A 14,568-nucleotide genomic window follows, 5' to 3' on the forward strand; every position below is an offset into this window, starting at 1 on the left:
CCCTTCTGAGCAATGGCAGGTGCCATTGATAAGCCCCACCTGTTGTTCACCTGTCCCTGGGAAAATCAAAACTGCCAAAGGGGTTCTGCAAGGCAGTTATTGGCCATTACAAAATGAAGCTAGCTTACAGAACTTCCTCTTTCTCCCACACTAAGGCGTGTGTATTCCAAGCAATTTTCCCTTTATATTTTATAAGGGTTAATAGAGTCACGGTAGAATTGTACTTTTTTGTCCCTGATCCTTTTAGGATGTAAACAATCTATTTTTTCAGCTACAAATGCTTGAGCACTCATACAGTGTGCTGAGCACTTTATATGCTTATTTCTTCCTTTTAGCAAAATGCCTTCTGAGAAAGGTCTTGTTCTCTCCATTCGAGAGAAATAAAAACAGGGGCTCAGAGATGGAAAGTAAACTGCCCTAACTTATGCAACTAGTATATGACTGAGTCCAGATTCAAATCCAGTTCTGCCTGGCCCCAAAGATGGTCTTAACTACATTGTTCCCAGGGGAAATGAAAGCACTTTTATTTACTATATTATACCCACTATAAGGTTATGAAAATTTTCTATCTTATTTAAACAGGATTATTACTAATTTGAATTTTTCACTTTTCTCAAGACTATTTCTTATTTTCTTAAAGCTTTCAAGATATATTTACTCGTATTAAATAAAATGCATAATGGGAAAAATATCAAAAAATGTATCATTGTTCTACTATTTAACAGCTTAAGAAGTTAGGTTCCTCCTGAAGAGTCAACACAACTTAGCAACTTAACAACAGACAACAAAGAACAAAACCTCCATTTGGTCCTTTAATTCTGTGATGGTCCTTAACTGACCCCTAGTGGAAAATGTGGGAATAGTACTTTTTGATATTAAATGTCAAGGCAAGAAAAAAAAAATACTGAGTTCTTGAAGTCAAGCTTATAAATATCAGGAAACTTCCTGGAAGTTAGCCATATGGTCCATATATATATATGTGGTATATACACTAACTTTTTTCCAGATTAATTGGGAATAAGGTACAGGTAGAAACAGTTGGATTTTCTATATACACATGGTTCTGCAAACGCCCTTCACAGAAATTGAGCTAACATTTGTGTATAAAATTAACTTGACTAGTAACCTCAAACTCTGAATGTATGGTCAAAATATCAGTGTTATAAAAAAAAAACAACTAAACATTTGTTTTCTCAAAATTAAGGTGACTGCATCAAGGCTTTTTTTTTTTGTGGATTGCCTCTTAGCCTAGACATTTTTACTGTGGTGTCACATACTGTGACAAAGTAAAATTATTCTTAAAGTTATTCTTAGCATAATATTTGTAGGCTCAGTCACACTACCTTGAAAAATGAAAATGACATTCAAGAGGCAAGAAAGCCTACCTTATTTTTCTTCTTTGAATCCTTGGGCAAAATAATTCATGTTAAGGCCATTAACTTATCTTCTTATAGTTCCCTAAACATTGATAACATATGACAATGAACATAACCAAAAGAAGCCTCAGAGGAATAAACTTCAGAAGCTCAGGGTTGAGATGGGGAGAAGGATGTATGTAGAGGAAGCAAGAGTTAAGGTTATCAGGGTCAGTCCCCTGCAGGAGTAGATGGTAACTAACTGGACTAAATGGCTGTCATTTGCTACCAGTAGCAAGTATGAAAGGTGAGTCCTATCTGACCATCTTCAGGTTGAGGGAACTTATGCAGAAATATGAGAGCACTTGCCTAGTTAAGAGCTAGAGCTAAGCCTGTGATGGTTAGTTATCCCTGTCTGAACATCTCAACTGAGGGAAAACAATCTGTTCTGAGGCTTAAGGGGCTGGCCCTGGGCTCTTGAAGCAATTCAGGCTTTATAAGGGATCAGACGGAATGCACCCCAAAGGGAGTTGTGCTTACGTACCCTGCCGAGACCCCAGTCCTGGTGCCCCATCCCGCTGCCACTTGAAAACCAGTGGTGGGCTGCCCTGTCACCCTTTGGCCTTGAGGGCACAGGCTATAAGAGGTGGCAGAAATGGGCAAGTGGCCTAGATTTGGCTTATGGTCTTATTGTGGAATGAAAGAGTGCTTGTCACATATTTCAAGAAAATGAATTCACTCTTTGAGACAGCCGGCAATGGAAGATGTATGCCGGCTGTGGCAGTGAGCACACTTCAGGACTATCTGATCTCTGTCTCGCTTTTGTACTGTATCCTGACATTCAGGAAAAAAGGGGTACCATGGCACTAGCATGGTTTCCAGGTGCCTTGTGCACGCAGGGCACTCTCATGGGGTTAGCCCAGCTCTTGTCTGAATGACATGGCTGGTTTGTGAGCAAGAGAGTAGCAGAATGGCACTTGGCTTTGTTCCCATTGGAATGCCACGCTTGAAGTGGGCACAGATTGCCTTTCTTTTCTGCTGAAGTTGGGAGGTGTGTGCAGCTCTTCATATGTAAGGTCACATATTTTTTCAGTCACCAAGGAAGCTGTATTTGGGGTGGGATTTAAAGAACTAGAAAACTGGTCCAAGCAGCCTACAGCCTAAAGCAAAACATAGTGAAAGGATGTGTTAGCAAGTGGGAAGGTCTACCTGCTGGGTTACAGTCTGCTTCTGAGCGGACTTAACTGTTCTGCAGGACCCAAGTGAACTTGGAGGGGTTTTTTGTATTTTTGTTTTTTAAGCTCCGCCGCATGTGAACCCTGACCCTTGGCAGTGAGAGCGTCGTGTCCTAACCATTGGACTACCAGGGGATTCCCCAAACTTGTATGTTTGACTTCAGAGGGTGTCTGAATATAAATGCCCCCAGCACCAGCACTTGGTGGGTGCTCTTTACTGGGCCAGATTCTGTTCCCTCAGATCACCGTCTCCTGGAAAGAGGCATTTGGGACACACTAGCCTGCACTGAATCAATCTGGTTGTGCCTTCCACACACACAAACACACAGGCAAAATGATAGATTGCTTAGAATGAGTTCCTTCAGGGTTGCCCTTTTTTCTTCTAAGTTAAGGTATAACTAAGAACATTTTCAATACCACACACAGAGTTTAGGTGATCTTGGTGCAGTGGGGGGACTGCAGGGATTGTAAAATGAAACTCACATGTACACGCTCTGTTGAAGACTAAGCGGAAACAGGTGTTCAACCTAAAAAAACATTTCTCAGTGGATTTCTACAGTGTGTCTTGGGTTTAACTTTAAAGCAAATTAAAACATTTAAAGTTGAAATAAATAAATAAATAAAAGAGCTAGAGCTAGATCACTGACCGTGTTCTCCAGGGCTCCTCTCTCACACTGCAGCTCTTTCTCCCCCTCGAGAGATTCCAGGGTACACGAACAAGATGGTGGTGCAGACATGCTGCAGGGAGCTGGGAGAGTCAGCTGATAACTGCATCATATTTGGAAGGAGGAAAACATAGGAACCGTCCAGCAACTATTTTGCATTCAGCTCAAAAGAGTTATCATGCCCCCGTGATATGAGGAGGGCTGGTGGTGTAGGTTCTGTTCCTTGAACCTTTGATTGCATAGATTGAGACTGGATTCAATAGACCAGGGTTGGGTAGAGGAATCTAGATTGTATGATAAACTGCTCAGCCAAGGTATGGAATCTTTGGTGAAATCTTTCTCTCTTTCCCTCTTCTTTTCCCTTCCTCCTCCTCCTCCTATCTTCTCCCCCCACCCACCCACCCACCTTCCCTCCTTCCTTCCTTTCCTTTTTTCTTTCCTGGTGGAGGCTGTAAGCTTAGCTCTGGGGCACCGAAGGGACAGCATCTACCACCCACTCAACTGTTTGAATCCCTTGAACTCTGTATTAGTGCCTAAAAGAAAGGAGTTTTAGTTTCATAAAAACTTTTCAAAAACCACTCATCCCAGTGGGATAAAACCTGTCTTGGGATTGATAGTTTAAAAAAGAAACAAACAAAAAAGGTCTTTGTAATTATAACAACACCTTCTTTCTTTCAGGCCAAGCAAGCAATACTTGAAATGGATGCCATTCGTAAGTTTTGTTTTCTGACACAATTTGAAATTTCATTGTCTACTTATATCTATCGCATTTTCTGTCTTCAGGTTTACAGATGTCAGTTGTCAATTGTGAGATGTCAAAACTCAATTGTAAGAAAGTAGCAGCTCTCTGTTCACTGTTGTAACAAAAAGAGCCAGTTGGACAGTATACTCTCTTTTTAACCCACTGGCTTCTTTCTCCATTGATTTCTCCTGGTTCATCTGTGAGCCCACCAATGGTTCATCACATGTCTCCTCATCAACTCAGAACAAGCTATGCTTCCAGGATTACCTGTTACCCCACCTCCATCACCACCAAAACCATGAAGGTCTCACAATGCATTTCCCACATTACCCCATGAGCAAAAATTCTGTTGATTATCTGCAAGAATCACACTAACTCAGTGGGTGTTGGTTCCTGATACAGCTCACATTTCAAGTTACAACTTCCCCACAAGTGTGACTGTGTCTTAACGATTCTCGTAGCAGGCAGAGAATAAATACAAGTGAGGTCTTTGCAATAAAATAAGACCTGTTCAAACCGCTTAACCACATCCTTGTTACTGCCCAAGTTAAACAGACTTCAAAATGAAGCGATAGCTTCAAAGACTTACAGCCAAGTCCGACAAACTTTTACTGAAAACTTCCTACTTAGTTTTGAGGTTTCTTTCCCGAAGTACAAACACTAATTCACTTACACAACACCCTCTCTTCCTCCTGGCCTGCTGGCTGTAATCTCCAGCAGAAGAAGAAATGAAACATTACTGAAATAGAGAAACGATCACAGCCCTGAGATTTCCTGTTGGACCCTACCAGGAAATGATGCAAGCCCGCCAGAGGGCTAGGCTGGGGCTCACTGCCTGTGTTCTCTGAAGCCACTTACTTTATTCAGTAAAAATCTGTTTAAGATTTTTTTTTTTTTTGAGGTATAGTTAATCGGTGGCTTAGATGGTTAAGAATCTACCTGCAGTGTGGGAGACCCAGGTTTGATTCCCGGCTCGGGAAGATCCCCTGGAGAAAGGAATGGCAACCCACTCCAGTATCCTTGCCTGGAGAATCCCATTGACAGAGGAGCTTGGCGGGCTACAGTCCATGGGGTCGCAAAGAGTCAGACACAACTGAGCAACTAACACACTTCCATAGTTGATTGTCAGTATATCATTCCCAGGTATACAGTGATTCACAGTTTTAAAAGATTTTACTCTATTTGTAGTTATTATAAAATATTGTCTGTATTGCCCGTGCTGTACAATATATTCGTATAGCTGATTTATTTTATCAATATGTGTATAATACATATGGGCACTCTGAAGAGAAGGTGAGGTCATGGATGGGCATGTGAGAATGAGGAGGAAAGATGGAGAAAGATGGGGATCCAGAGGGATCAGCTCTGTTCAGTCCCAGTCTCTGTGGTGCCATCGGTTAGTGAGTTCGGCTGTTAATCGAAAGGCTGGTGGTTCGAGCCCACCCAGGAACGCTGTGTTTGGGCTTCCCAGGTGGTGCTAGTGGTAAAAAAAAAAACAAAAAAAAACCCCACCTACCAATGCAGGAGATAAGAGACACAGGTTTGATCCCTGGCTTGGGAAGATCCCCTAGAGGAGGGTATGGCAACCCACACCAGTATTCTTGCCTGGAGAATCCCATGGACAGAGGAGCCTGGCAGGCTACATACAGTCCATAGAGTCACAGAGTCAGACACGACTGAGGTGACTTAGCAAGCACAGCTGTTCAACATGACCGGCTACATTTGACGACATTGTTTATTTATTCCCAGGCTCTGGGTTAGCTCTTGGACACCAACAAGGGCGTACTGTATAGCACAGGGAGCTCTGCTCAGTGTTATGTGGCAGCCTGGATGGGAACGGGGCTGGGGGGAATGGATACATGTATGTGTATAGGTGAGTAGCTGTGCTGTGCACCTGAAACTATAGCATTGTTAACCGATTATACTCCAATATAAAAAAATTAAAAAATAAATTACAGATAAATTTCACAGATAGTAATTACACATTCTTTTTTTAAAAATATATGAGGCTTGAGATCTGAGTATAATTAACAAAGAAGAAGTAAATAACACTGAAAAATAAAAAAGATTCTCTGAGCACACAGAATGCTGGCAAGCCTCTAATTGGCGCCCTGTGCCTCTCTTCCAGGCCAGGTCTATCCATAGCATCCCAGCCTAGGAAAATTACCCTACTTGCGTACCCTGACTTTGGTCTCAGCTGGCTGTGAACAGAACAGGCCAGTCCACTGGACCAAATGACCTCATTTGGATACCCTTGACTCTGACTTGAAGTCCATGTGGTCTTTATAATCCTCAGAACTTTCTCACACTTCAGACAGACCTAAAGATGCTTAACCTCAATTTGAAGAACACGTGTCTACAGCTATGTCCTGAAACTGTTTATCCTCAAGCTTCAGGGTGCAGATGGTCATTGAATATGCTGCAATACTTTAGGCTTAGACCGTATTTTCTTAATCCAAAGTCTGTGTACCCCTGAGATGAAATAAATGAAAATCCCTTTTCTGAGAAGAGAGCTTAAACCATGTAAACCGTGTCTAGAAAAACGTGGAGGACAGCTTCCACGGGGTCAGGAAGGGCTTGGTACCCTTCAGCGCCATGCCAGGCAGAAATGCCTCTTGAAATTGCTCCCCAGATGGAATTCTCCAGGCAGTTGTACCTTGACAGGGTCTCTGTTGTGGCCCTTTGCTGCAGTTTCTCAGGGGCCTTGTTTGTTTGTTTGTTTTTTAATTTTAATGGAATTGTCTGACCTCTGTGGGTCTCAGGGTTGCAGGTGAGTCTGAATGGGTGCCAGAAGTTACCCCACCTTACACATTTGAACTAACTTTCTAGAAAGGGGAAAGCCAAAGGTTGTAGCTCTTTCTGCCAGAGAGTGAAAAAAGTAGTAGTTAGAATACATGTGAGTGCCCGGGGGTATGGGAGGGGGTGGAGGTGGGGAATGTGGTTTACCTTGCTAGCACACTCCTTCAGGTCCCACAGTGAACACAAAGTCTTGAGATGCATATTCAACACCGGTTATGGAAGGAGGGATTCTACCATGTCTGATGAAAAAGAAATCCACAGATACCCAGGACAAGTCCTACCCATTTTCTGAAAAGTCATGGAACACTGCATTCTTTATTTTTTAATGTATTTATTTTAATTGGAGGCTAATTACTTTACAGTATTGTGGTGGGTTTTGCCATACAGCGACATGGATCAGCATGGAACACTGCATTCTTTTTTTTTTTTTAATTATTATTTTATAAATTTATTTATTTTAGTTGGGGGCTAATTACTTTACAATATTGTAATAGTTTTTGCCATACATTGACATGGATCAGCCATGGGTTTACATGTGTTCCCCTTCCTGGACCCCCCACCCACCTCCCTCCCCATCCCATCCCTCTGGGTCATCCCATTGCCCCGGCCCTGAGCCCTTGTCTCATGCATCGAACATGGAATGGTGTTCTGTTTCACATATGATAATATACATGTTTCAATGCTATTCTCCCAGAACGTCCCACCCTCACCTTCTCCCTCAGAGTCCATAAAATTGTTCCATGCATCTGTGTCTCTTATTCTGTCTCGCATATAGGGTTATTGTTACCATCTTTCAAATTCCATATATATGCATTAGTATACTGTATTGGTGTTTTTCTTTCTGGCTTACTTCACTCTGTATAATGGGCTCCAGTTTCATCCATCTCAGGAGAACCGATTCAAATGTATTTTTTTAATGGCTGAGTAATATTCCATTGTGTATATGTACCACAGCTTCCTTATCCATTCGTCTGCTGATGGACATCTAGGTTGCTTCCATGTCCTGGCTATTGTAAACAGTGCTGAGATGAACATTGGGGTACACGCGTCTCTTTCAATTCTGGTTTCCTCGGTGTATATGCCCAGCAGTGGGATTGCTGGGTCATATGGCAGTTCTATTCCCAGTTTTTTAAGGAATCTCCACACTGTTCTCCATAGTGGCTGTACTAGTTTGCATTCCCACCAACAGTGTAAGAGGGTTCCCTTTTCTCCACACCCTCTCCAGCATTTATTGCTTGTAGACTTTTGGATAGCAGCCATTCTGACTGGTGTGAAATGATACCTCATTGTGGTTTTGATTTGCATTTCTCTAATAATGAGTGATGTTGAGCATCTTTTCATGGGAACACTGCATTCTTATAGACACCTGTGGTTCTTTACAGATTACCCAGGCTTCTGTTACAGTCCCGAGGGAGAGACTTGTGGCTCTCGAAATGGCTCTGCTCCCTATCGGCTGAGAAGGAAATCTGGTAAATACAATATAATCAGATGTAATAAAAATTAAATAATTTGGGGGCACTAGTAATGAAAGTCCCTTTCAGTTAGACAAAAAGGTATTTTCTTTCTGGTTTTTGAACACATCGCAAGTTTGGTTATCTTTGACACTCTCAAGCTTTGGTTCTAAAAGTCTTTCTACTTAACTCTCAATTTTTCAATGACTATAAAACATGTCAATCAACTAAGTTCACTTTGTATAGCATTTTACCACTGGCATGCAGGTGTTTAAATCCTACTTACTGGCGCAGGTGAAAAATTGTATCCTGTAAATGACATATACCAAAGCTACTTCAAATCTAAAATTTTAATACACATCTGCTAAACTAGACTTCTTGTGGTATCCCCTTAGCCCTCAGATTTTTCTTCATTTAAATCGGCATTTACTAAGTTCCTGATTTCCTACACTGTGCTAAGAAAATGTAACAATAATGCCCTTGATTCCTGCTTGCAAGGAGTTTGTAGCCTAGTGGGAGGGTCAAAAAAGGTTGAATAAATAGCAGTTCATATAATGGAGTTTGAAGAGGTTGAATGGAAGGAAAAGGGGGGAGACAGAGAGGTGAGCCCTCTAGGAAGGACAGAAAGAAGGCCACACAGAGCAGAGGACGAGGACCCCAGGTAGAATCTGGAGAGCCAGATGGTGTGGGGACAGCACATTGCAAAGGCCCTGAGACTTGAGCCAGCGCACCTTAGATCAGACAGCTATTGCCACTTGTTTGGCCTTGGCTGCAAGGTGGGCTGGAGGTACAAGTGAACAAGGTAAATGGAAGGAGATATGACTAGAATTGCAAATCAGGGCCTGATTATGAAAGGCCGAGTAAGTCAGGCAGAGGATTTGAACTTGATCTTGCAAGCTATGGAAGGATTTTAAGCAATGAGATGTTTTCCTTTTAAAAAAGAGAATTCTGGCTCGATGTGGAAAATGAAGTAGGCAGGGACACTGGGCAGGAGGCTGTTCCTCTAGTCTGGGGGAGGGATGCTAAAGGTTTGGAATAAAACAGTGGTGACTGGGATGGAGCATCAGTAGGATCCCACAAGATTGTGATGGATGAAAATGGGAAAAAACTTAAAATGATGTCCTGGTGGCTAAGTAGGGAAGATAATGTGAATGACAAGATAAGAAATACAGGTGGAGGAGCAGCTGTGGGGGAGACTGGTGAGCTGAGGCTGGGATATGCTGAGTTTTCTGGGTCTGTGGGCAGGCTGGGGACATGTCAGATGGACAGTTGGCCTGTGAGGTCTGAGGCTTGGCACAGGGCTCTGGCAGAAAGAGATTGAACATAATCCTCTTATAGATGGTACTTAAAGCTGAGAACATTGTGCTACTATGGGTTGGGTTGGTTTTCTGTTAGGTGACTCCAGATTGCATAGCTTAGTGTTCATCCTACAGTTTTGATAGAGTGAATGTCTTGCCAAGTGTCTCTAAGCAATCAGGATTTAGGTGAATTTGGGTGGCAGAGGATGAGATGGGTAGCTAGCATCTCTGACTCAATGGACATGAATTTGAGCTAACTCTGGGAGATAGCAGAGGACAGAAGAACCTGTCGGACTGCAGTCCATGGGGTCACAAAGAGTTGGATACTACTTAGTGACTGAACAATAATAATTACTTATAAAGAAAAAAATCTTGATTTGGTTTTGCAAATGATGCTGGCCTTATTTTTTCTCACAGAACCTTCCTCAAGATCACATAAAGTTTTGAAGACCAGCGGTAAGTCCTAAAATCGGTTTTTTTTTTTTTCATTCCTGTTGATATCTACAAAGTCACACAATATACAGAAAAATCAACACCAGATGAATTACAGATTAGCAGGTTTGATTAACGTCTGTGAGTAATACTGCCCCATTATAAAATGTAAAGCTGAATGACATAAAATGTTTGTAGTATAGATAACAGTGGACATAAAAAGATTAATGCTTGTGAATATTGATGTAAGAAATCCCATTAATTAAAAAGACAAAGGACTTCTATTCTGAAGGCAGATAATATAATCCGGCAGAAACACAAACTGCCAATAAAATTTACAAATGATCACTCACATTAGTAATCAGAAAATCATACATATACATGAGATAAATAGAGGTGAGAGAGCTGTGGGCTTGGCCAAAGGAAGAGAAAAACAGGCACTCTGAAGCTATTGGTGTATAAATTTCTGCAGTGTTTTTGGAGCAAAATGTGTTAATGCCAACTTAAATTTTAAATGTGCATTTTCCCTTGAACCAACAATTTCATATTTTTCACTTGTATATGTTTCATAATGTATACTTTCCATATAGACATACTCACCCAGTGTGCACACATTTATGAGTATTTGTGTTCTTTTGTTTTTAACAGGATACCACATAATAAATATACCCATCTAGTGAAAAATGATTTAAGAAGTTATAAAGCCCAGAACACTACATGGAATATTCTGCAGCTGTTAAAAAGAATGACGTACATATCTGTCTACTGATAGACTTGTGCAAATATATTTAGCAGGAAATGCAGTGTTGCATATTGCACCCTTATTATAGAAACAAAAAGACTGGGATGGGGGGTGGGGTAGGCACAGGACCTAGAAAGATGAACATCAAACTTTTTTGATTGGGGTTGCCTCTATGGGGTAGAATTTCTGGAGAGGGTTCAGTCACTTTTTACTTTACATGCTTCTGTAATTAACGCATAAGGATGAGACACACATGATCTGGGTATCTATGAGGATGCGGCTAGTAAGTCTCTCCCCACAATTCCTCTTGCACTGTCCTTAGCACAGAGCCATGGTGACCCTTTTGATCAATGCTATACCTTCCTGTGAAGAAGGGGTCAGCATATTAAAAAGCAGAGGCATGACTTTGCCAGCAAAGGTCCGTCTAGTCAAAGCTATGGAGAAGGCAATGGCAACCCACTCCAGTACCCTTGCCTGGAAAATCCCAGGACAGAGGAGCCTGGTGGGCTGCAGTCCATGGGGTCGCTAAGAGTCGGACATGACTGAGCAACTTCACTTTCCCTTTTCACTTTCATGCATTGGAGAAGGAAATGGCAACCCATTCCAGTGTTCTTGGCTGGAGAATACCAGGGACGGGGGAGCCTGGTGGGCTGCCGTCTATGGGGTCGCACAGAGTCGGACACAACTGGAGTGACTTAACAGCAGCAGCATACCTTCCTGTTACAACCGATTAAATGTTTAAAAATTAACAAGTATAATCTTATGTTTAAATGATTTTCATGTGTATTTTTTTCAAGTTATATATATTTTGAGGGAAAACTTTAGAAACCTAATATGCATTAGTCCATTGCTCTCAGGGATTAAGGAAGGTACGTAACACTCAGATGTATGTCAAGTTGTTATAGTATAGGATATGTAACTTGGGTAACTGAGTGGTATTTTCTGAAAATTAGGTCAAAAGAGCCTTGAAACTCTTGGGTTTCAGTGATTAACAATAAGTTTTAAAAGTTCTATAAAATATGAGTGCTTAGCTATGTATGAGATACATTTTTAACCCTCAAACTTTAAAATGTTTTAAATCTTTTGTTTTTCAGAAACAACACAAGACATCCAAAAGGTAAGTACTATTACAAAATAAGTTCCTTATTTTGAAATGTTTACTTTAGGCAGCCTTTATACCTACCTATCTTTTCCTTAAAAATCTAACCTCCAGTTTATCTTCCAGGTGTAAACAAGTACTTTACATGTTGAAGTAGATTTAAGTTAGGACTCTTCCTTATCAACCTTCCCCCCACCTCCCCACCCCCAGCTTCATCTCTCAGAACCAAGGCAATGATTTCTTCATCTTTCTGCCCCACCTCTCTGCTCAGAAGCTGTAAAGATACCTTAGGCTGTAACACCAGCACAGGCTGTGGTCCACTCCACATTGCCCTGTGCCTGTGTGCATATAAGACCAAAGTTCTTACCTGCCATACTGCTCCTTTTTCAAAGCATCAACCTTTAATCACAAAGATCCCCTTCTAAGAATGTGGTCCTGCTGCTGGTATGAGAGGTGTGGTCATATGTGGTATAATAAAACTTCACTATATCAAGTTTTGATTTTTCTTCCTCCAATGAAAGGTTAAGAGAAGGGGGAATAAAAATGGTATGTTTTATTGGAAGATATATACTCACATTTATTACCTATGAACAATAAATAATGTATCCTGACCAGAGTGAACCATGTCCAAAATGCCTACTGATAGGTTGGCTTAACTAGCAATTCTTAGAGAACCTATCTTGGCTTCTTGCTTTGTGTTCTGTAAGGATGTGGCTGTGAAAATCTCCCCCGCAGCTCCACTTGCCCCACTCCATGGCACAGGGCCAGAGTGACCATGTTAATAAATGATGGATCTTTCAGTTAAGATGTCTAAACATCTAAAAATCAATACTCTTTAAATGATTTGCTTAAAATTGGGGCAGGTGGATTTTTTTCAGGTAGTGCATATTTCTGTTTGGGAACTTTAGAAAATTTATTAACATGAATTGATTCACTGTCCTGAAATATGACATAAGAGATTTTGATTTTTTTAAAAATATACTTTGTTTTCATAAGCAAACACCAGAAGGTACCCTTGTGAGGCAGCCAAACTATGATCATAGAGCAAGTCTAGCTTAGTACCAGGTGGAGCAATCGCTCTGTTAGTCCTAGAGATACAATCTCAGGAGCTTCTTGAAAACTTTTCGTGATAATGATCAAACCAAGGCTCCACATGGGGACTAACTAAACCTTATGAATTCTGAAGACAAGAAAGAAAGAAAGCACCAAATGTGCTTTTTTCTTAGTGGTAAAATCCCATCTCCTAACAAAAATGAATGTATACTAAATGCAGAAAGAGACTCAAGAGATAAACAGATTAACATTTCTCCCAGAATGTATACTCCAAAGCTGTGTTTGTGTGTGTGTGTGTAGAGAAGAAGAGAGATTTAGCTCACATGTAAACTGAGGATTAAAACATTGATTCAAATCCATTTCTGTCATTTGTAAGCTGTATGACTGTAGGCAAGTTGTTAAACCTTAGCAAGACTTCGTTTCCTAACTTACGGAATTGTTATAAAGATCAAATGTTATATGTTTTTTAAATTTGCTTAGTACAGTACTTGGCCCAAATCAAGTGCCCCCAAAATTATGGCTGTTATCTTATTTCTAAATAGCTATAATGCTGAGAATGTAGAAAAATGGGGAGGGGAAGTTCATCATGCAGGATCTGCACTACATGCTTCTATGTTATGTCAACTCCATATACTGATTCTTTCTTTTTTTGTGTGCTTTATTAATGAGTTATTTTAATTTGATGCTTATAGGTGTTTTTCTCATTCTCTATCTTCTCAATTTTTATTGAAATATAGTTGATTTACACAGTTTAGTTTCCAATGTAGAACAACATGATTCAGTTATCCATACATATGTATATATACATACTCTCCTTTTAATTTTTATTTTATATTGGAGAATAGTATATTAACAATATTGTGTTAGTTTCAGGTATACAACAAAGTGATTCAGTTATACATTTATATGTATCCTTTTTCAAATTCTTCATATATATATTCTCTTTTTATATTCTCTTCCATTACAAGTTATAATAAGATATTGAGTATAGTTCCCTGTGCTATACAGTAGGTCCTTGATGGTTATTTATTTTCTATATGCCTGTCTGTATATTTTAATCCCAAAATATTAATTTACCCCTCCCCCTCTTCCCCTGTGGTAACCATAAGCTCGTTTTCTAAGTCCGTGACTCTGTCTCAGTTTTGTAAATAAGTTCTTTAGTATCATTTTTTTAAGATTCCACATGTAAGTGATATCATGTGATATTTGTCTTTCTCGGATTATTTCTTAATCTAAGAGCTTCTTCCAGTCTCCTGATGATTTATTTGAAATAAAATTTCACATTCCAACGTATTCCTAACTTCACTTCAAGTGTAGTTACCTTGAAAATATACTTTGATATTAACCATTCAGGTTTACTAATTTTCTAAAATGTCTGGAAATTTTTTTGGAATGGAAGATTTTAAGAAGGTATTACTTCTGGCTGTTCACAAAATTGTTTTGTTACAATTCCACAATATTTTGTCATGATTTAGCTAGCTAATACTAACATTTTTTTTGTAAAATATAGTTACTGGTTGCCTATGTTATACCAGTGCAGTCTGAGTAAGAGGAGAAGAGAGAGAGATTAAAGGGCAAAGAAAAAAAGAAAAAAACAGGAAAGCCATAAATATAACATGACTTATGTATTTGTGTGTGTATACTTATCCATATGTACGTGTATTAGTTTATTCCTAGCCCTCAAGTGGCCACAGTTT

At 40.1% G+C, this 14,568-nt stretch overlaps 1 protein-coding gene and 1 non-coding gene across 5 annotated transcripts in view; both read left to right on the top strand.

Moving 5' to 3' along the window:
- PLEKHG1 (pleckstrin homology and RhoGEF domain containing G1) overlaps positions 1-14,568 on the top strand; it is a 253,513-nt gene that overhangs the window by 223,708 nt on the left and 15,237 nt on the right. For all 4 annotated transcript variants that reach the window (XM_081530225.1, XM_081530224.1, XM_081530226.1 and 1 more), the window contains 4 exons: positions 3,934-3,967; positions 8,179-8,265; positions 9,963-10,001; positions 11,814-11,836. In XM_081530225.1, coding sequence (XP_081386351.1) covers positions 3,934-3,967; positions 8,179-8,265; positions 9,963-10,001; positions 11,814-11,836 — 183 coding nt within the window. The remainder of the gene's footprint in view (positions 1-3,933; positions 3,968-8,178; positions 8,266-9,962; positions 10,002-11,813; positions 11,837-14,568) is intronic.
- On the top strand, positions 1,742-1,814 carry LOC145522115 (small nucleolar RNA R38). The gene has a single exon (XR_014065928.1). It is a non-coding gene; the product is annotated as a small nucleolar RNA R38 (small nucleolar RNA).

Source organism: Giraffa tippelskirchi, chromosome 9, assembly GCF_054371585.1.
Source record: "Giraffa tippelskirchi isolate mGirTip1 chromosome 9, T2T-mGirTip1v1.2.pri, whole genome shotgun sequence".
NCBI lineage: Eukaryota > Metazoa > Chordata > Mammalia > Artiodactyla > Giraffidae > Giraffa > Giraffa tippelskirchi.